Source organism: Lepus europaeus, chromosome 11, assembly GCF_033115175.1.
Source record: "Lepus europaeus isolate LE1 chromosome 11, mLepTim1.pri, whole genome shotgun sequence".
In the NCBI taxonomy this organism is placed as follows: domain Eukaryota; kingdom Metazoa; phylum Chordata; class Mammalia; order Lagomorpha; family Leporidae; genus Lepus; species Lepus europaeus.
In genome coordinates, this window is record NC_084837.1 from 115,957,581 (window position 1) to 115,980,705 (window position 23,125).

General features: G+C 60.5%; 1 protein-coding gene across 3 annotated transcripts in view; it reads right to left on the bottom strand.

Annotated features, from left to right (window-relative positions):
- The window catches only part of THSD4 (thrombospondin type 1 domain containing 4), a 409,353-nt gene that overhangs the window by 298,211 nt on the left and 88,017 nt on the right, over window positions 1–23,125 (bottom strand). For all 3 annotated transcript variants that reach the window (XM_062206542.1, XM_062206540.1, XM_062206539.1), the window contains exons 5-6: window positions 13,463–13,913; window positions 315–417 (exon numbers count right to left, since the gene is read on the bottom strand). In XM_062206542.1, the coding sequence (XP_062062526.1) occupies window positions 315–417; window positions 13,463–13,913 (554 nt within the window). The remainder of the gene's footprint in view (window positions 1–314; window positions 418–13,462; window positions 13,914–23,125) is intronic.

Consider the following 23,125-nt stretch of genomic DNA (forward strand, 5'->3'; position numbering starts at 1 on the left):
CGTGTGAATGCCACCAGCTCTGAGTCTGCACCCCACACGGCTCTGGTCGCAGTTGAGCCAAGGAGAGGGTGCTCCATCCTCCAGCCTGGCTCCACTGCTTCCTGGAGCCCCGCCCATCACCCTGCCCACTGCCCAGAAAGCCCCGCCCACTTCCCACCCGCTGTCCAGGTAGCTACGCGGCCTCTCGTGATGACCCCTGCCTCAGGATCGGATTTTCTCCCTTGTGCACACTGCATCCGCGACCACAGCCCTGCCGCCAGCAGGTGGGCGTCCGACCGTGAACAGTTCCCAGGCAGGGCCAGGTGGGTCCTTACCTTCTGCGAACGGCTCCCACTCGTAAAACCGGCCCATGAACGGCTTGTTGTTGTAGGACGCGCACTGGACCTCCCGGATGCTCCTGCTGCTGTCTGGACACACCTGGCGGGCCGGAGCAGATGGGAGACACACGTTAGCACTGGCTGGGGAAGGCGGGAGCCCTCCCGCACCCAAGCCTGGTTCCTGAAGCCTTGTGATCAGCGATTTTAAATGCAGGCCCCCGGGCGCAGCACTGCACAAGCTCCTAGGCTCACTGTCCACTGAGAACATCCGAAGGCCACTGGCCCGACACACTGGGCTGTGCCCCCTCCAGCTGCCCCATGGCATCTGACTCCTCACTCCACGCAGCCTCTGCAGCAGGGGCATACCCTTCAGTGTACAAAGAATCTCCCCAGAGATCCTCCTAGAAACCTACACCCTGGGCCCCCGAGGGTCACGGTTCAGTGAGATGGGGGTGAGGCTCCAGGGATCAAGTCTGCAGGGGATGCTGATTCGTGAGACAACGGAGAGAACATGCAGGGTTCCTCCCTCTTGTTTCATTCTTGCAAGTGTTACATACAGTAATGCGTGGCAAACATAAGTATAAAAATATAAAGGATTAGGATCAGAATCTCTAGTCCACACTGTGGATACAGCATGACACAACTTTTATTTTTAAAAAACGTATTTATTTATTTCATATGAAAGGCAGAGTTAGGGAGAGACAGAATCTTCCATCTACTGGTTCACTCCCCAGATGGCTACAACAGCCAGTGCTGGGTTAAGCTGAAGCCAGGAGCTTCATCCAGGTCTCCCATGTGCGTGGCAGGGGTCCACGGACTGGGGCCCTCTTCTGCTGCTTTCCCAGGTGGATTAGCAGGGAGCTGGATCGGAAGTTGGACAGCTGGCATAGGAACTGGTGCCCATATGGGATGCCAGCGTTGCGGGAGGCAGCTTTACCGGCTGCACCACAACACCAGCCCCGATGTTGTAGCTTTTCAGCTCCAGCTGCGTCGTGCTGGCGTGGAAAGGGAACCCAGCTCCTTACACATTAAAAAAGCTCCGAGTGTAAAAAAAGCCTCCAGAGCACACTGCTATGACAGCGCCAAGTCCTGGGGGATTTCTGCGGCAATCTCCCGGATGCAACAGACGAACAGGAGGAGGAAGGACACGACGCGGGGGAGGAGGGGGCCTCTCGTGTCCCCAGGACAAGCCCAGGGTGGTCGGAGCCCTCGAATGTTTGAGCCAAACCACATGGAGCAAGAAGCCGCCGTGTGAGGCAGAACGTGACAGAAGCCAGCAGGGAGAAAGTGCCGGGGCAGACAGGCAGGCGGCCCCAGCTCTGCCGCCTGCGGGGATGGCGACAGCAGGGAGCCATCTCCCAGGGCTCCAGAAGCCGGGCTGCCGGGCGTCCTGGGGCTGGGCCCCCACAGGCTCCCAGCCACACCAGCTGTCTCCTGCATGGGGTTGGGGAGTGCTGTCCACACCCTCCTGCCAGGGCTAAATCCAATTAGGGTGTGGTCAGGGGAGCACTGTAGAGACGCTGCCGGCCCTGCAGCCGGGCCCAAACCTGACTTTGAGAACGCGGTTTGTCAAAGACACAGGTTCTGGGGGTGGGGCACGGTTGGTGAGCTAGCAGCTAAGACACCTGCATCTCACGTCAGTCCCAGCTTTGGCTCCTGACTCCAGCTTCCTGTTAATGCAGCTCTGAGAGGCGACAGGTGATGGCTCAAGTGCTTGTGCCCCTGCCACCCACGTGGGAGACCTGGTTTGGGTTCCTGGCTCTTGGCTTTGCCTGGCCTAGCCCTGGCTATTTTGGGCATTTGAGGAGTGAACTAGCTGATGGAAGGGGTATGTGTATGTGTGTGTGTTTCTGCCTCCTAAATAAATTCTTGGGCCTCAGCCCAGGAGGCGGCTGGGGTGAGGGCCCAGGGACACATGCTTGAACTCTCGCTCGGTGACTGCACAGCTGCCAGCCTGGCACCAGGCTGTGCAGGGACAATTAGGGGCCATGCCCAATCTTCAGTCTCACTCCAAACTATTCAACCCAGAGCCGCCGAGAGCTGCAGCAGCAGAGAGCAAACCCAGCCCTTCCATTTACAGATGGAGAAACTGAGGCCTGGACAGACGGCAGGGCTTGCCCAGGGGACTCTGAGACGCTGACGGTGTGGCCTGCCCCAGTCAGAAGCTGCAGCTCAGCTCTGAGCTGCAGGTTTTCCTATCAGCTGAGCCTCCCGTGCCTCCCATCACCAGCCCTACGTGAGGCCTCCGGCCAGAAGCCGCCCTTGATGAACCTGTGCAGCTGCCAGAGCTGGAAGCTGCAGACCACAAAGACGGAGCCAGTGCGCTTAACCCCTACTCTCCCTGGGCAAAGTATACAATGCACACGTGTGTGCACATATGTGCGTACATTTGTGTTCGTGTGTACTTTGTACACGTGTGTGCACGTATGTGCGTACATTTGTGTTCGTGTGTACTTTGTACATGTGTGTGCATGCATGTCTCGTGTAGACAGAAACTCAAAAGCATGAAAGGCAGAGTTATAGAAACCTTCTCGTCACAATTTAAGAATCCGTGTTGTCTATTTTTGTGCAACACTCAGCATTTCCATAATAAAGTGACAACTCGTCAGTACAGACATCTTCCTGGAGCACACGTCTGCCTGCTTGCAGTTCATCATCTTTTGCTTCCGTAGCTGGCTAACGCCTGGTGCTCTTACACACGAACACTCCTGCCTGCCAACTGGTCACAAGACCTCAGGCAGGACACCCCATTCTCTGGCTGCCTACAAGTTCTTTGTATCCTGAGCATGGCCCAGGTACCCCCTGAGGCAGGAGGGCTCAGTGCGGCACCTGACCCACACAGCAGGAGCAGGTGTCAGGCAGCCCCAGCACCCGGCAAATGGTTGGGGGGACAGCAGGAGGCAACGAGGTGCCCGGCAGGTAGGCGTGGCCCTGTCTGTGGCCACCCAGCAACTCAGGATGCCAGGTGAGCTGCCAGCCAGAGGCAGCTTCCTCTCCTTGAGAGAAACCCAAGAGCCCCCAGGACCATGGGAGTGACTGAGACAGCATTGTGGCACAGGAAGGGCACGTGGTGACGACGGTGATGCTGGTGGTGACAGGCACAGGTAAGCTGCACTTGGCGTTTCCCAACGCCCAGGCACCCCGCCACGTGACTTACATACAGGATCTCGTTTATTCTTCACAATCACCATTGTACCCATCTTACAGATAAGGAAACTGAAGCAGCAGAAAAATTCAATGGGCCAAGCAAGCAGCGAGTCAGGACTTCTTACTGCACACACTGGGTGTGGATCCCACGCCAGCAACTGTGCACTGGGGCCCCTGGTGACTGTGGGGATGCAACGCTGGTGAGTGCTTCATCCTTGGACAGGAGGGCCTTAACCACCAGGACAGGCCTGGAGGCCAAGGTCAGGTCTGGCAGCGTCGGCTGGCCGAGCCGGGAGCTCCGGAACAAGGACGGACCACATCCACGGTGCCGTTTCGCGTCTCTGGTGTGGATGGTACGTTAGGACTTGTCACGCTCTCCTCTGGACACAGTCCGCTCTCCACCCAACATTCTCTGAAGTAGAACTTCCCTTACACCTGCTGCTTCCCGAGGTCAGGCTCAGCCGCCCTCGGCGCACCCGTGCGTCTCTGTGGATTACACAGTAAGCTAGCCCGGGGCACGCCTCCGGCGCACCATGGACACCTTCCACCGGCACAGACATGAAAACCAAGTTGGCAGAAAAGCCACATGGGGAGAGTCCAGGGCCACTCAGGAGGGGACCAAAGGAGACGCCCTGGGAGATGAGCTGCCTTCCGGGGCCCCTTCCCTGGCTCTCAGTGGAGGAGAAATCCAGGTGTGAGAGAGCACGACCAGCCCAGTCCTTAGAAAGCACTACGAGTGTGACTCGAAGCTCCACACAGACGGGTGCCAGGCCGCGGAGAGCCACAACGTCCTGGTGCCAGCTGCAGCTGACGAGTGATGACAGCCGGCTGTGCCTGGCCTCGCTGTTCAGGAGGGCACCACGCACTCACCTGTGCAGAATCGATGACTCCCCGCCTCCCCGGGAAGAAGGTGGGGACCCTTCAGACACACATTCTTTATCCTCTGCATCACCCTGGCTTCCAGGCAAAGATCAGTTCCCATAGCAACGCACGATGTATTGGACATCACCAGGGAACAGAAACCCAGCCAACATCCCTGCCCCGAGGTGACAACGCGGCTGTGACCTGGAGTGCACGTGCAGCCTGAACGGCCGCATCTGAACAGCAGGCCCAGGAATCGTCGCGAGGACTCCACTCGCAGCAACGTTGAGTTCTCCAGCTCGCGGTCACGTGCTCCCAGCCTCTCTCTTCCCAGCTGCGCAGGCGCCACACAGCCGTGGACCCAGGGTTCTCACGTGGTGCCCAGCACGAGATCCATACCCGCTGTCTCCCCTTCCAAGTCACGCCACACAAGCCCAAGCCACAGAAACCTCTCCCGATTCTCCAGCTGGGAGTCCCGAGCGTCAGGTCAGGGCTCGGCACGCGTCTGAGGACCTCCCTTCCCCAGCACTGCTCTGTCCACCTGCGAGCAACCACAGCCCCCCCGGGAGAGGTGCTTCCTGCTCACTCAGTGCACCTGTGCACACGGCCACACTGCACTCCCAGGCATGCGACTCCAGCTCTGCCCTCCACTCCCGGGAGGGCGTGGGGGACTCCCTCAAGGCAAGCACTCATGCCCACGGGTCGGGCACCGTGACGTATGTACGAGGACGAAGAGAAGAAACTGCTGCGACTGCCTCTTGCACCAGGTGAGAGAAATAACCACGACCCCGAAATCACCAGAGGAACTCAGCAAGCGTCGGCTTTGCGCTCCGGTCCTCCCGGCACTGAGGAGTCAGGAAGCAAACAACCTCCCACCTGCTGCCAGAAGGAAAACTGAGACGAAACTGGGGCCAGCAGGGTCCGCAGGGTGGGAGGACAGCAGACACCTCTTCCTCTCTCAGTGCGAGCCGTCGATGGAGAGACCCGGGCTGATTTCCCAGGGAGTGGGACAGCGTGTAAGGTGCAGGAGACCGGGCGGTAGAGACTGAAGACGGAAGCGACCCACTGCACCCAAACCCCGGGAGAACTGCGGGGTCGTACCTGCCCTGCCATTCTGAGAGCCCTCACCGTGCACTGGCACAGCTCCTGTCACTGTGGAAAGTGACAGCTGTGACAGCTCTGATTCACACACGCAGGAGGCTGTTCCAGAAAGCACACGGAGGACGGGTGTGGCACACAGCAGGTTAAGCCACTGCCGGCACTGCTAACATCCCCCATCAGAACATCCCGGCTGCTCCGCGTCCAATCCAGCTCCGTGCTAATGCACCTGGGAAAGCAGTAGAAGATGGCCCTAGCACTGGGGCCCTGCCACCAGGTGGGAGACCTGGCTGGAGTTCCTGGCTCCTAGTGTCTGCCTGGTCCAGCCCCAGCCCACTGCTGTGGCCATCTAGGAAGTGAACCAGCAGATAACAGATCTCCCTCTCCCTCTCCATCTCTCTCTGTAACTCTGCCTTTCAAATAAATAAATAAATATTTTAAAAAGTACATAGAGGGCCGGCGCCGCGGCTCACTAGGCTAATCCTCCGTCTGCGGCGCCAGCACACCAGGTTCTAGTCCCGGTCAGGGCACCAGATTCTGTCCCGGTTGCCCCTCTTCCACTCCAGCTCTCTGCTATAGCCCGGGAGTGCAGTAGAGGATGGCCCAAGTCCTTGGGCCCTGCACCCACATGGGAGACCAGGAGAAGCACCTGGCTCCTGGCTTCAGATCAGCGCGATGCGCCGGCCACAGCAGCCATTGGAGGGTGAACCAACGGCAAAAGGAAGACCTTTCTGTCTGTCTCTCTCTCTCACTGTCCACTCTGCCTGTCAAAAAAAAAAAAAGTACATAGGAAATGGAATTAAACAATTATTTTGGTACAAAAAGTTTGATATTCACAGCTATTTTTAAGATAACACGTGTTTCCCACGAGCGTTTTGAACGCCCTTTTAAAACACAGATGGCAAACTTCCCTGCACCGTTTTAAAAATAAACTCGCCTTGTAATTCTGCTTTTCCACGGACTCTGTGAAGTGCCCTCGTGTGTGTGGAAAAGTCAGCGAGAAAACTTTCCATGAACAGAGGGACAGCCAAAGGCTGTGGTCCCCAGATAAGGAGGGTGGTGACAAGCTCGGGATAAGGGCTCCTTTGGCTGGGCCCCAGCCGGACGCCACGCCGGCCAGGCAGTAACCAGCCCCACAGCCCCAGCAAACTTTTGCACCTTGCACAAGTGGCCTGGACTGTGATGACAACCACTGAGCAGGCCTGCCCCCCCCCCCCCCCCCCCCGGTCAGGAAGCCATCAGCTGCTCCTCCAGTGTCAGAAGCCGGGCCAACCTGAGGCTGCAGCCCCATCTTCCCACCAGCTGCGCCCCCTGGGAGGCAGGACGAGCCCATGCCAGGAGCCAGCCCCGTGCCATGGGGCTGTCGAGGAGAACCGTGCCACCAGAACTCAGTGGTACTCACAGCTGGGGAGCTTCGCCAGTCCTCACGCTAAATGTGCTAAATGTGCTCGCTCCCCTCCCTCGACATCGAAGCCCCTGCCCGATGCCTCCCCCAGCAGCCCCCACCCCACCCCCAGAGAAGGGCCCTAGGTGGAGCCCCCAGGCCTGAGCAGGACTGCTGAGGGGCAGCTGGAGCAGGAGTGCAGGGAGGAGTCTGGACAGGGGGCGAGGGTGTCCTGGTGTCTTCCAGCCCCAGAGAGCAGAGCGCTGGACTGCATGCCTTTGCCCCCACCCTGGGGGTGCTGGGCACTATTGCCTCAGGCTAACCCTCACTGTTCTCACCCCTCCCTCCGCACCTCCTGCTGGGAGCCACGCTGAGAGCACCCCTGGCTTCTGGAAGGTCCCTGCCTCTGCCCAGGCATTGCTCCTCCCGGTTGGAGGGGGAAGCCTCCACTTCTTGCTCTTGGGCCCTGACAACAGCTCACAGGGTCTCCAGGACTCACAACTTCCTCTCCCTAAGCCACCCGCTCCCCCCAGCCTCATGGGGACAACCACCCTCTGCACAGTCCAGGGCATCCCAGAGCCTCTGCAGCAGGCACGGCGCCCTGTGTGGCCTGCGCCGGGCCTGGCTCCCGAGTCCACCTGCCAACCACCCACCCCACGGGGCTCCAAGCCTCTCAGGGAAGGAGCCTGCCCCAACCTCCGGGTCCCCCAGCCACTCAGTCAGGGTCCGTGCTGTGCTTGTGGACCCCAAGCAAAAGCCTTGGGTGGATGGCTCAGCAACCTTGTTTGATTGCTGGATAAAGGGAACAGCCTACCAATCGCAGCTACCCCTATAACAAAGGGGACTGGGACAAGTCTGGCCTTGGAGCCACAGAGTCTGTGAGTCACCATTCGGACGCTTGCCGGAAGAGGCTCAGACCAGCCACCTTGATGTGTGCAGGTGCAAAGGGAACTGCCCAGGTGTCAGTGCCAGCTCCTGGGGTGGGAGCTGGGTGTGCAGCCAGGTGAGCCTCCCCCCTAGACTCAAGCCAAGTGGCCATCCCATGCCACCTGCGGGTCCACACCCAGTGCAGCCAGCTGATGAGAACCGCTGACTTCTCACCGTCTACAGAAGCGTTTCTCACACACCCATTTGCCGCAGGATTGGTGTGCAAGGCCCGCGTGCCATACTTAACGTGCCAGGAGAGGTAAAAGACAACCCCCTCATGGAGGCTGTGATGACTGCGAGTGGATCGGTGGGGAGAAAGAAGGTTCCTGACCCCCTAGCAGGCACCGCAGGCACTGTAGGCACCGCAGTCCCCGAGACCCCTGCCCCAGGCTGCCTCTTCGGCCAGGGCCTCAGCACCAAGCATGGCGACCGGTGAAGAGACTCAGCTGGGATGAGCGAGCCGGCAGTACACCTGCCCCGATCCAGACCAGCCCTCACGCTCTGTACCTCACCAAGGGACTTCAGAAAACAGTGCGTGGAAAAGGGAACCGGATGGTGGGTTTACTTTGGTGCAGGAAAATTGGAAATCCGTGCATTGCTTTCTTAATACTCATTTCCCGGGCGCTTTCTGCACACACAGACACACACACACGCCCTCAGAACCGAGCGCTCTACACCAGCGCAGCGTCAGAAGCTGGCTTCCTGGGCACGGGCCCCGCCTCCCTCTCCCTCTGCTGTGTTTATTCACTGCTTTTGCTGTCATAAACACAGCTGCGAGGACCACCATCTGCCGCATCTGTGGGCCCCTCCCCGCCCGGGACCACCCAACCAAGGAGGGGCCGAAGCCTCTGTGGGAGGCAGCGTGAGAGGATTCACGCGTGTGGCCTGAGGCACACGAGTCCCGGCCACGACCACAGGAGGGAAAGGGCTGATGTCTCCATGATAGGGCTCAGGTGTCACAGTGCGGAGAGGGGACGGGCCCGGGTGTCCCGTGCCCACACTCAGCCTCTGCCCTCATTCTGCCAGCTCCTAAGACGTCAGAAGATGTGCCGAGCTCACGAGGGGTTCCTGAGATCCCTCACAATCCACGCTGCTCGGTGGTGCCGGGGCTCACGTGCCCCGAAGCAGCGGCAGCTCCCACGGCTGGCACACGGCGCACACACCAGGCATTCAAGCCAGAAGCGCTGAGCAGGCATCAGCTCCACGTGTGCCAAACGCCCTCCTGCCCCATCTCTGTGATTTCCTCGATCTCCAAGTGCAGAGCTATGCTAGGCAGCAGGAGAGTGCACTCCACATTGAAGGGAATGAACTTGGGATGGGTGTTTGCTGCAAGGACTGAGATCGTCCCACGTCACGGAGCCTGGGCTCAAGTCCAGCTCCACTCCTGATTCCAGCTTCTGGCTAACCTGCACCCTGGGAGGCAGCTGCGATGGCTTCAAGCACTCGCGCCCCTGCCACCCACACAGGAGACCCGGAGGGAGCCCCTGGCTCCCGCGTTTGGCCTGAGCCAGTGTTGTGGGCATTTGGGGAGTGAACCAGAGGATGGAAGATCTTTCTCTGCATTGCAGATAATAATATAAACACTGAATTTCACTTTACAAGAACAGCAGCAGTCAAGAACAGGGGCCAAGTTCAACCATGGACACAGGGAATTTCTCATGTTCTGATCTACAAAGCACGCTTCGGTCTCACAGCCACCCCAAGAGGCAGACTACCGGTGGTGGTCGTGTTCATGCTCCACAGCCCCTGGTCCCTTGTGGGACACTCAATGATGCGCCGGGGACTGCTTCAGAAACAAGCTGTGACTCCTGGAATCAGCTGGTGGGGCAATCTGTTCAGAGCAACCATTCAGATCACAAACTGAGTCATTTCTGCGGCTCCATGGCAGGAAATATATTTTTAATGAGGAAATTGAAGCTAATATGTAACAGCTGTGCTGTTACTGAGTAACGGGGTCCTGAAGCAGATTAAATTATTAATGAACAATGTAGCAGCTTGCAAATTTAACCTCTTCACGTTCTCTCATTCCTTTCTCATTATACATGCCTTTAAACGTTTTAATTATATTTATTTTGGGGAGGGAAGAAGAGAGAGAGGGAGAGGGAGAGAGCGCCCCATCCAGTAGTTCACTCCCCAAATGCCCACATGGCTGGAGCAAGGAACCAAGACCTCGATCCCGGTCTCCCACATGGGTGGCAGGAGCCCAAGCACTTTGAGCCGTTGCCACTGCCTCCCAGGGTGCTCAGCTGCAGGAAGCCGGAGCCAGGAAGCGAGCAGGGCACGCGGCTGTCTGAACTGCTAGCGAGCAAACTCTGGCTCCCTGCACAGCCTGCCCGTATTTCTAAAACGACATCTGGCCCCTCACACAGTCTATGCTCACAAGGCGCTCTGAGACTCACTGGCCTTGAGGGCCTGGGCTGGGGACTCGACTTCCCTTTGCGGCTTCCAAACATGCAGAGAATGGCAGCAGCCCGAGGTGAAGGAGGGCTCAGGAGCTCAGGAAGAGGAGTCTGTGAGGCCGGCCGGCGTCACCAAGACGCGGGGGAGGAAATCAATGAATGTGTGAGGCACCGACCCCCAACAGACACAGGTGCACCCAGCACGGCCTGTTCTGTCCACAGTGGTACACACACAGGTGCACCCAGCATGGCCTGTTCTGTCCACAGTGGTACACACACAGGTGCACCCAGCACGGCCTGTTCTGTCCACAGTGGTACACACACAGGTGCACCCAGCACGGCCTGTTCTGTCCACAGTGCTGCAGACACAGGTGCACCCAGCACGGCCTGTTCTGTCCACAGTGGTACACACACAGGTGCACCCAGCACGGCCTGTTCTGTCCACAGTGGTACACACACAGGTGCACCCAGCACGGCCTGTTCTGTCCACAGTGGTACACACACAGGTGCACCCAGCACGGCCTGTTCTGTCCACAGTGCTGCACACACAGGTGCACCCAGCACGGCCTGTTCAGTCCACAGTGGTACACACACACGCAGGTACACCCAGCACGGCCTGTTCTGTCCACAGTGGTACACACACAGGTGCACCCAGCACGGCCTGTTCTGTCCACAGTGGTACACACACAGGTGCACCCAGCACGGCCTGTTCTGTCCACAGTGCTGCACACACAGGTGCACCCAGCACGGCCTGTTCTGTCCACAGTGGTACACACACAGGTGCACCCAGCACGGCCTGTTCTGTCCACAGTGGTACACACACAGGTGCACCCAGCACGGCCTGTTCTGTCCACAGTGCTGCAGACACAGGTGCACCCAGCACGGCCTGTTCTGTCCACAGTGCTGCAGACACAGGTGCACCCAGCACGGCCTGTTCTGTCCACAGTGGTACACACACAGGTGCACCCAGCACGGCCTGTTCTGTCCACAGTGGTACACACACAGGTGCACCCAGCACGGCCTGTTCTGTCCACAGTGCTGCACACACAGGTGCACCCAGCATGGCCTGTTCTGTCCACAGTGGTACACACACAGGTGCACCCAGCACGGCCTGTTCTGTCCACAGTGCTGCACACACAGGTGCACCCAGCACGGCCTGTTCTGTCCACAGTGCTGCACACACAGGTGCACCCAGCATGGCCTGTTCTGTCCACAGTGGTACACACACAGGTGCACCCAGCACGGCCTGTTCTGTCCACAGTGGTACACACACAGGTGCACCCAGCACGGCCTGTTCTGTCCACAGTGGTACACACACAGGTGCACCCAGCACGGCCTGTTCTGTCCACAGTGGTACACACACACAGGTACACCCAGCACGGCCTGTTCTGTCCACAGTGGTACACACACAGGTGCACCCAGCATGGCCTGTTCTGTCCACAGTGGTACACACACACAGGTACACCCAGCACGGCCTGTTCTGTCCACAGTGGTACACACACAGGTGCACCCAGCACGGCCTGTTCTGTCCACAGTGGTACACACACAGGTACACCCAGCATGGCCTGTTCTGTCCACAGTGCTGCAGACACAGGTACACCCAGCACGGCCTGTTCTGTCCACAGTGGTACACACACAGGTGCACCCAGCACGGCCTGTTCTGTCCACAGTGGCACACACACAGGTACACCCAGCACGGCCTGTTCTGTCCACAGTGGTACACACACACAGGTGCACCCAGCACGGCCTGTTCTGTCCACAGTGGTACACACACACAGGTACACCCAGCACGGCCTGTTCTGTCCACAGTGGTACACACACACACAGGTGCACCCAGCATGGCCTGTCCATGGCGGTACAGACACAGGTGCTGAGAAAGCCGACCAGCCTCACAGAGGGTACAACAGCTGCTGCTCCGAAGGCTGCACCGCCCCCTTCTTCTCAACACATGATTTTTTTTCACCTGGAAACTCGCAGGGCAGCTCCTTCTAAAGCACCCACTTCCCTCGCAGCACCAGAGGCCACCCTCCATCCGCTACGGAGCCTGGATCCAGTGACCAGTGGCCACCCTCCATCTGCTACGGAGCCTGGATTCAGTGACCAGTGGCCACCCTCCATCCGCTATGGCGGCCTGGATCCAGTGACCAGTGGCCACTCTCCATCTACTATGGTGGCCTGGATCCAGTGACCAGTGGCCACCCTCCATCTGCTAAGGCACCTGGATCCAGTGACCAGTGGCCACCCTCCATCTACTATGGCAGCCTGGATCCAGTGACCAGTGGCCACCCTCCATCTACTATGGCGGCCTGGATCCAGTGACCAGTGGCCACCCTCCATCTACTATGGCAGCCTGGATCCAGTGACCAGTGGCCACCCTCCATCTACTATGGCGGCCTGGATCCAGTGACCAGTGGCCACCCTCCATCTACTATGGCGGCCTGGATCCAGTGACCAGTGGCCACCCTCCATCCGCTATGGAGCCTGGATCCAGTGACCAGTGGCCACCTTCCATCTGCTAAGGCGCCTGGATCCAGTGACCAGTGGTCACCCTCCATCTGCTAAGGCGCCTGGATCCAGTGACCAGAGGCCACCCTCCATCTGCTACGGTGGCCTGGATCCAGTGACCAGTGGCCACCCTCCATCCGCTACGGAGCCTGGATCCAGTGACCAGTGGCCACCCTCCATCTACTATGGCGGCCTGGATCCAGTGACCAGTGGCCACCCTCCATCTACTATGGCGGCCTGGATCCAGTGACCAGTGGCCACCCTCCATCTACTATGGCGGCCTGGATCCAGTGACCAGTGGCCACCCTCCATCTACTATGGCGGCCTGGATCCAGTGACCAGTGGCCACCCTCCATCCGCTATGGAGCCTGGATCCAGTGACCAGTGGTCACCCTCCATCTGCTAAGGCGCCTGGATCCAGTGACCAGAGGCCACCCTCCATCTGCTACGGTGGCCTGGATCCAGTGACCAGTGGCCACCCTCCATCTGCTACGGAGCCTGGATCCAGTGACCAGTGGCCACCCTCCATCTGCTAAGGCGCCTGGATCCAGTGTCCAGTGGCCACCCTCCATCCGCTATGGAGCCTGGATCCAGTGACCAGGGATGGGGGATAAACACTGCCTATATCCAGGGTTTCCCAACGACGCTGAGCGACTGTGGGCAAGCGATGCAATAGGCCACGCCTGAGCTGCTGGAGCACTACCCTTACAAAACAGCAACCGCTGTCGGGACGATACGTGGGAGCGTGGAGGGGGAAGGAAGAAGACACAGGCACAAACGTGGCCACGACCCCTGCGCCACGGGACGCCGCGGGCGGCACTCACCTTGGTGTTGCACAGCTTGTACTGCCGGTAGGCGCCGATGCAGGAGATGGCGGTGGAGCGGGGAGGCTGCAGGAAGCTCTGAGCTGTGCCAGGAGCCCCCGCGCCATGGCTGCTGCTCGTTTCTGGGCTTTGGAAGAGACTTGAAGCTGCAGGGAAGCCCTGGTCCTGGGTCAAAGGCAGCTGGTAGCTGGAGGCCTCGGGGGCCTGCAGCCCGAAGCGAGGGCCGCGGGCACCGTGGTAGCCGGGCGCATGCTGGGGGCCCTGCTGGGCCGCTGGGCCGTAGCCAGGCCCTGGAGCCGCTGCAGCCTGGGCCCTGGCCTGGCCGGAAGGGGGCCTCTGTCTCCGCAGCCTCTGCGGTGGGTGCTGCGTGGAGTCCATCTGCAGCGGGAAGATGTACGGGGCCTTGCCGTAGCCGTACCTGCCGGGGCCGATGGCGCCGTGCGTCCTGCCCCTGGAGAGAGAGACAGACACACGTGGGGGAGAGGCAGTCAGCGGCTTTCCCGGTAACCCAGAAGCTCCGGTGTAGGCCAGGGAGGACCCAAAGCTTGGGGGGCCTGCAGTGGGCCTGGGAGGGAGGGAGCATCCCGCAGGCTGGAATGGACAGGGGTTCCACAGAGGGCGCAGGCACACAGGGGCGCCCACAGGGCATGCGCAGCGATGGCCCTGGGCGGGGACCGGAAGCCGCGGTCAGCCAGGGGTTCTGACCGCAGAGTCCGGGCGTTTGTGGAGGTGGCCGGAAGTCACTGAGGGGATCTTGAAGAAATACAGAGATAAGAGCATAACGTGAACCACAGACACCTGCCCACTGGCTTTTATTTTCCGGTTATTCAACCACGCCTAGTGCTGCAAACCCTGTCCCCCTTACCACCCGCACCCAGAGAGCTTTTCCCCAGAGGGAGTCAGCCAGGGCAGCACCGCCACTGAGGCCGAGGCCCGCCTCTCAGCAAGTGCAACCTGGGGAACCTCTCGGAGGGGGTGCGGCCAGCTGTCCCCCACCCCGGGGCTCCCGCACAGAGAGGCGACCTCTGGGGAACCTCACGGAGGGGGTGCGGCCAGCTGTCCCCCACCCCTGGGCTCCCGCACAGAGAGGCGACCTCTGGGGAACCTCACGGAGGGGGTATGGCCAGCTGTCCCCCACCCTGGGGCTCCCGCACGGAGAGGCGACCTCTGGGGAACCTCACAGAGGGGGTATGGCCAGCTGTCCCCCACCCCGGGGCTCCCGCACGGAGAGGCGACATCTGGGGAACCCCACGGAAGGGGTGTCGCCAGCTGTCCCCTACCCCGGGGCTCCCGCACGGAGAGGCGACCTCTGGGGAACCCCACGGAAGGGGTGTCGCCAGCTGTCCCCCACCCCGGGGCTCCCGCACAGAGAGGCGACCTCTGAGGAACCTCACGGAGGGGGTGCGGCCAGCTGTCCCCTACCCCGGGGCTCCCGCACAGAGAGGCGACCTCTAGGGAACCTCACGGAGGGGGTGCGGCCAGCTGTCCCCCACCCCGGGGCTCCCGCACAGAGAGGCGACCTCTGGGGAACCTCACGGAGGGGGTGCGGCCAGCTGTCCCCCACCCCGGGGCTCCCGCGCCAAGAGGCGACCTCTGGGGAACCCCACGGAAGGGGTGTCGCCAGCTGTCCCCTACCCCGGGGCTCCCGCACGGAGAGGCGACCTCTGGGGAACCCCACGGAAGGGGTGTGGCCAGCTGTCCCCCACCCCGGGGCTCCCGCGCCAAGAGGCGACCTCTGGGGAACCCCACGGAAGGGGTGTCGCCAGCTGTCCCCTACCCCGGGGCTCCCGCACGGAGAGGCGACCTCTGGGGAACCCCACGGAAGGGGTGTCGCCAGCTGTCCCCCACCCCGGGGCTCCCGCACAGAGAGGCGACCTCTGAGGAACCTCACGGAGGGGGTGCGGCCAGCTGTCCCCCACCCCGGGGCTCCCGCACAGAGAGGCGACCTCTAGGGAACCTCACGGAGGGGGTGCGGCCAGCTGTCCCCCACCCCGGGGCTCCCGCACAGAGAGGCGACCTCTGGGGAACCTCACGGAGGGGGTGCGGCCAGCTGTCCCCCACCCCGGGGCTCCCGCATGGAGAGGCGACCTCTGGGGAACCCCACGGAAGGGGTGTGGCCAGCTGTCCCCCACCCCGGGGCTCCCGCGCCAAGAGGCGACCTCTGGGGAACCCCACAGAAGGGGTGTCGCCAGCTGTCCCCCACCCCGGGGCTCCCGCACAGAGAGGCGACCTCTGGGGAACCTCACGGAGGGGGTGCGGCCAGCTGTCCCCCACCCCGGGGCTCCCACATGGGGAGGGAACCTCTGGGGAACCTCACGGAGGGGGTGTGGCCAGCTGTCCCCCACCCCGGGGCTCCCGCGCCGAGAGGCGACCTCAGACTTGTGTGTAAAACTACTGAGTCGGGTGAATGGCCCCCAAGGTCCCTGGGACTGACTACGCCTTCCGGAGTTCAGGGTGACTCGTTCTGTATTCGCATGAACTTGGGAAGGCGTCCAGGAAGGCCCGTTAAAATGTGCGCGTGAATAACGCCATCGAGGGAGAAGCTGACGACCGACCCACGAGGAGCTCCCCCCTTCCTGCGACAGAAGTTCCCGGAGCACAGCTAAGCACGGACATGCCTGCTCCTTGCTCTCCTCCTCCTCAGCTGCCTGGCTTTGAGAGTGAACTTTGCTGCTCGGCGGGGCAGGCCTTGCTGTAGGATTTCTCAATCTGGCCAACACCAGGGGCCCTGTGAACAATGGGGACTCCGTGGATGCAGTTAGCTCAGCCTAAGCAGGTACACGTGCGGCTGCGAGGGTCCCTGCCTCGGCCACGGTGTCACTCGCAGGCCGAGGAGGAACTCCTGAAAGCTGAGAGGGAGTTCCAGGGTCCTCACTGACGGCACGGGGCAGGGAGGCCCTGGCTCAGAGGGCTTGGGCGGGCCTAGGCGCCACATTTCCAACAAGCCCCGCCCATGACAGGCCAAAGGCAGAAACCCATCTGTCCATCAACCAACCAGCACAGGGAGCAGGCGTACAGAGGATCACCACCGGGTTCGGGGATGCGGGCTGGCAGATAGGGGGATGATCCACATGAAGGAACTCGGACACAGCCCAGGGACTACCTCTGCAGAAACAGCCCAGAGGCAGGGGCGTGCCGGGGCGGGGGCACGGGGTGACTGCTAAGACCGAGGGTCTCCTTCTGGGAGAAGAGGGAACTGTTCTATAAATAGACATGGGGATGGACACACAACCTCAGGATGCACGGAAGCTCCTGGGCCGTGGACTTGGGCGAGCAAGTCCAACAAGCAAACTATCTCAATAAAACTTTTTTTTTTTTTTTTTTTTTAATGAGAGCAGGAGGAACTCTGGTCTGCTTATAAGGAGGTTATGGAGACCAAGCTGTGCTGCTGATGGGGCTAAATCTGAAGCAGATTTTAAAATATATTTATTTATTTATTTATTTGATAGGCAGAGTTTCAGAGAAAGAGAGATTTCTTCCATCCACTGATTCACTCCCCGAATGGCTGCAACAGCCAGGGTTAGGCCAGGCTGAAGTCAGGAGCCAGGAGCTTCTTCTGGGTCTCCCACATGGGTGCAGGGGCCCAAGCACTTGGGCCGGCCTCTGCTGCTTTCCCAGGTGTGTTAGCTGGGCGCTGGATCTAAAGTGGAGCAGCCAGCACTCGAATCAGCGCCCACATGGGATGCAGGTGTCACCGACGGCAGTTTAACCAACGAGCCCACAACGTCGGCCCCTGGAGCAGATTTTGTCATTTGTTCTCCACAGTCTGCTCAAGCCACACTCGACAAACCGGATGGGGGTAGAGGCGGGGGTGCAGGTGGGGTGTGAGAAGCCCTTACCCGTGATTTTTTCCAAGCCAGACAAAGGCACAGCTCTGCCCCCCCGCCTCCCCACGCCCCTGCGTTGCTCAAGCACAAGAGTCTACAGTGAGGGTTCCAGCCCCAGTTCACCCAACAGGGCCTGGAGAAGCTGCTGGTTCTGGAGAGGACGCCTGTGGCAGCACCTGTCCCTGTCCTAGGCTGGCTGCCAGCCGGGCACTGGACGCCGGACATTCAGCGTGGCGATTCAACACAGACACCACACCTGAGCTACACCACACCTGAGCTCCCTCCGCTTGGCCCTGCCCTGACTACTCCCCCATTGCTCTCTCCTGCCTCCCCCGTCCCGCACATCAGGCCCATGTCCCCAACACCTCTAGCTTGGTGGCCCTGTGAAAACCACACGGCTGCAACCCAGCAGTCCTGGGCCCCCCAGAGCTGCACGTGCCTGCACTGCGGCCCAGCCTCACAGCGCTTCCCCGCCTCTGTCTCACGGCGGGTGCCAGAATCTCCTGGAACACTCAGCGCTGCAGGCTCTGGGCCTGCACCTGCGGGGCGCTGGGGTGGGGCCTGGGAATCGGCATTTCTAGCAGGCTCCCTGGTGACGGGGGCGCTGAGGGCAAGGCCACCTCCTTCCTGGCATCAACACCTGGAGAACAAACAGAGGCCCGGCTTTTGTTCCCACAGCAGGGAGGAATGCAGAGGTCAAGGGTGCTCCAGGCAGGCGGGCAGGGCCCAGAGCCACCCAGGCTGCTTGGATTTGCAGACTCCCCACGTTGGTTTCCACCTGGCTCCCCCGAGGGCCCAATCAAGGCTTGGTGAAAGCGTCCCTCCCTCTCAGCTGTGCCAATAGGAGCCACCCACGGGCCAGAGCGGCCACCACAGGGGGCAGCCTGAGGGCCCCAGGACAGGAGCCCAGCAAGGGAGGGTGGCACAGAGACAGATGTACTATAATCAAGCCTCCTGTGGTCATGCATGCTGTCACTCATCCTGTGGTCATGTCTTGTGGTTGGTCACACGTCCTGTGGTCACGTCTGTGGTCAGACATGCTGTGGTCACCCATCCTGTGGTCACATATCCTGTGGTCAGGTATCCTGTGGTTGCACAACTGTGATCACATATCTGTGGTCACATGTCAGGTGTACTGCGGTCAGGTGTCCGTGGTCACCCATCCTGTGGTCAGGTATCTGTGGTCACCCCGTCCTGTGGTCAGGTGTCAGTGGCCACCCATCCTGTGGTCAGTGTTCTGTGGTCAGGTGTCTGTGGTCACACGTCTGTAGTCAGGTGTCTATAGTCAGGTGTCTGTGGTCAGGTGTCTGTGGTCAGTGTCCTGAGGCCAAGTGTCCACCCAGGAAGACGACCTGGGGATCGTCTGGAGGATCCAGCCCCGCGCACCCCTGGCCCCCAGCAATCACTTCTCCCCACAGTGCTGGAAGGACCCTGAAGATAACAGATGCAAAGCTCGGCAAAAGAGAACGCCACTTCCTTGGGGAAGCTGGGTGCTTTCGGTCAGGACCCAAGGTCTGGGGCACGGACAGAGGAGTCACAGCTGGGGTGGCGCTGGGACCCCAGCCACCTGTCCAGACAAAGGCAGAGGAGGAGGAAGCCTCCAGACCCTCAGCAGAGGTCAGGCCTGGGGGCGGGAGCAGCAGATGTCCCAGGGACCTTCTGCTTTGTCGGGGAGCCCTCATCCCACATGGCACCTGGCCAGGGCACAGGGGAAGTGCCAGGGGAGGGGCCCACGTGGGAGCCGCTGTGCTGTCCCCAAGGGTCTCTATGTTCTGTGAGGGCACAGGACACACAGCCCCTGTGACTGAGCCAGAAGATTCGCCTCACAAGGGGCCCCAGCTTGGCCCCAGGGAGGAGGTGAGCCCGGAAGACCGTGTGGAGAGAGGCTCACGCCAAGCTATGGAGAACAGACCGCCTGAGTTCTGGACGTCAGTTATAAACTTGGAGCAGCGTCGAAGCGCCCTTAGCTGGGGACCAGGACTGAGACGATGGGTGCGGTGCGAGGAGGCTGCCGAGAAGGGCGGGGCAGGTGGGGGCACACGGATTTAGAAAGCACACTGGAGACACTAAACAGAATCCTCAACGCACCCCTATTTATACTTGTACAAAAAGAAAGAGGGGTCAGCGAGTGCGGCAGTTAAACCTCCACCTGAGCCCCGGCACCTGTATGGGAGCACTGCTGAGTCCCGGCTGCTCCGCTTCCGGTCCAGCTCCCTGCCCACGTGCCTGGGAACGCAGCAAAAGATGGCCCCCAAGCTCTTGCCACCCACGTGGGAGACCCAGATGGTGGCTATTGGAGAGCCAGGAAAAGGGAGATCTGTCTCTCCTTCTGTCACTCCACCTTTCAAATAAATAAATAGCTTTTTTAAAAATAAAGAGAAAAAAATGGAAAAAGCACATAGATCTACAGCTGCGTGGACATGCAGGGTGCCCCTCTGCATGGACACAAGTGGAACTCCAGGCATCAAGAGCCCCCGGGAGGCTGGTTGGCAGGTGGAGTCGCCTGTCCCTCCTCAGCCTTCAGATTAACATGAAGAAAGCATTTGGTTTGTGTGTATATGGGTGTATGCACACTTTATGCACAGGTTTTCAAGATACAACTGTGATATTACAAAGCCACACACCAAGCTGCTTTGTGCTCAGTGTTTTAAATGCACGGGGCAGGGGAGACCCTAAGAAGCAGGGGCGAGGCTCTCCTGTGAGAATGTAGAAGACAAGAAACTCAGTGGGCCGTCATACACTCACACACGCACACCTGGGGCTGGGTACCAAATCCCCACCATCCCTGCATGTGTGTGGGCTATGGCTCCCAAGACTGGGCACCACTAAGGAGTGGGAAGGGCTCCGAAAGACAGACCAGCCCAAGGCGCACCACTGCCCCGCAACGTGAAGTCCCCAGCCCAGGAGGCAGCTTCTGAGAGCTGAAGACCAGGGCCACGCAGGCTGCAGGAAGGGCAGTGATTCTGTCCGTGGTGACCAACACAGCCAACAGCGTCCCAACCTGCCGGGGAACCAGGGAGGAACCTCACAGGCTCTGGGCTTCTGTCTCCACTTCGTTCACCTGCTGTGAGCTCAGCCCAGGTGCACCAACACTGACAGACTCACCTATGCCTGGAAACCAAAGCTCACAGCCAGAGGGCTGGGTGTGTACCAGGGCTCAGTCTCTCTCCCCAGATTCCACCCTGCAGTAACCCCCCAGACACAGCCCTGTCCCAGGGGCCGGAGGCTCCTGGGCACCAAGGCCCCAGTGGCATCCCTCCTTCCCTTCTCCCTCCCCGCCTCCCATGCGCCTGCACTTCCAGGCTCACTGAGAGAACACTTCTAAACGTTCATGGGAAGCAGAATTAAGAGCTAGGTGCATTTTGGTGCAAAAGAATAACTGAAATCCATGCATACAAGGGAGCTCTGAGAGTTGAAGAACAATATATGCTATGAAGAAACTTGCACAGAATTCAAGAAAGAATTGCATCAAAATCAGCTGCTCTCTCAGTTCCATTTGTGCAAGAAGTTTCTGAGTTGGCCACATAAATGCTGGCTTGTCCTATGCTTCCCACCCACACACACACACACGTGGTCAGTGCTCCATGGCGGCAGTGAGCAGGGGGAGGCTGCTTGCTCCCCTCGGCCAAGGTGGCGGCACTGGAGCTGGGCTCCAGCGTGCAGGAAAGGCCTGGCCAGCTTGCAAGTCTCGGCTCTCCAGGGCGTTTCTCACGCCTGTGGGACAGAATGGGGTCTGACACAGAGGCACTGTGTGAATGCTGAAGTAGCACACCTGGGGGACCAGCACTTAACTGCCAAGGGTGCATAAAGCCCACTGCTGCAGAGGCAAAACGGCCCGGGTCCCCATCAGCAGCCCCCACACCTGGGCGGGAAGCGAAGGCAGCTGGTGTGATTGGGTCGGGGCCAGTGACCCTGCAGACAGACCCTCCTGAAGGAGAATGGGGGTGTCTGTGTGGGGGGGGATGTTCAGGGAGCCCAGACCCAGAGCTGCTCAGAAGGCAGTCTGCAGCGGACCGAGAGCCCCGTCTGCTAATATGTGCCCTGGTGCATCAGAACGCCTGCCCAGGGGAGCAAGGGCACTGAGTGTGAAGCTCACAGAAGCAGGTGCCGCTGGTCTGGAGGGGTGCAGACACCACCCCAGAAGCTCAGGAGAGCCAGGAGCCCTGCCAGGGCTGCTCCAGGTGGTAAAGTACGTGGTGTCTACTCCAAGAAGCAAAGCGCCGATGGCCTAGGGAAGAGAACACAATGCTGATGGAAGGAGAGCTGCCCCGGAGACCACGGTGAGGCACACACTGTGCACATGGAGCTGCAGGTGCAGCTGCCGCTGGCGCCGTGCGGCCAAGGGCTGTGCTGGAAGACCAGTCATGTGAGAGGCAGCCGACTGCTTTGGTCTGAGCCCTCAGGAAAAAGGATCCCACTGGCTTCCATTAACATGGGGGCAGCGACAGATTTGTCCTGACCAAGGAGAAGGGGAAGAGTCAGGAGGCGAGGACCCCGGGCAACAGGAGCAGAAGGGTGGTTGTGGGGCAACTGCAAGGGTAAAGTCCCTTGTGCACCAGGAACCCAAGGTCCAGGAAGGCCCCACCCTCAGGGACCCACCCACCATGGGGCCCCCAGACCCATACCCCAAAATAAAATGCAGGGCAACCTCGCAGAGATCCAATCCTCTGTAGCCAGACCTCGGGGAGGAACCTGGGCGCACCTCCAGCCCTCTCTCCTCGCCTAGGACCGGGTCTGGCCATCAGCCAGGGTCTCCAGGACAGGGCCCCACACTCACGCTGCTGCACCCTGCAGCGGGCCTGGCCCCTGGGGTCACCCAGAGTCTGTTCAGTGGGGCCTTGTTCCAGCCGCGGGATGGGTGAGTGGGCGTTTGAGACAGCAGGGATCAGTGGGGGACAAAGGAGAGGACTGTCCTGCCCTATTTCCTGCCTGAAGACCCGGAGGGGAAGAGAGTGAGCGGGCAGAGGGGGTGGCAGGCGGCGTCCAGGTATCCATCAGACTGACCAGAGCAGCCGCATGCTACTGTGTGGTCCCAGGTGTGTCATTCCACGTCTCCTGTGCACCAGGGACACAGGGATGGCAATGCCAGCCTCCTGGAGCCATCGTCCAGTGACTGACACCTGACCACAGCGAGGACCTGACAGGTCAGAGCTGCGGGCCTCCCCTCCCCACCCCAACACGTGAGGACCACGGCAGAGACGGCCGTGCCTGAAAGGCTGGGAAGAGGCTGCTGGCCTCATCACCAGCAGAGCAGCGATGGGTCTCACACAGCCCACAGTCCCTGAGCTCTTACGGAGGAACCGGCGGGATTTCTCCCTTCCTGAGCTGCCTCTTGTGCTCTGTACTGGGCCACCCTTTCCTGGCACCCGCCTACCACCTCGCCACCACGACATTTCTCTCTGTCGTGAATAGGAAACACGCAGGGGGGATGACCGTGTGGGAAGAACGATGCGTGGCCATCTTCCCTGCATCCAAGGAAGCACTCCAGGGCAAATCGGTCCACACAGCTAAGCGCACAAGGAGGGGCAGCTCCAGGGCCTGACTTGGTCCCCAGGGGCAGCTAGCGTGGTGCCGAAACAGCCCTCTCGGCGTGCAGGCAGCCGCCCCGACCAGCCCTGCCGAGTGCTCTGCACCTGTCACCGCAGGGCAGGTCGCTGCTCCCACCTGTCTGAGCCTGAAGCAGCGACTGGCAGTGTGGCTGGTCGGCGCGCATGAACAGACTCGGCGCAGCAGGTGCACGGCGGGCTCATGCTTAGCCTGAGCAGCGGCAGGCGACGCCTCGCCCACACACCGAGCCCCCGTCCACGGAGGGTCTCAGGGATGGGCTGCTGGGAGT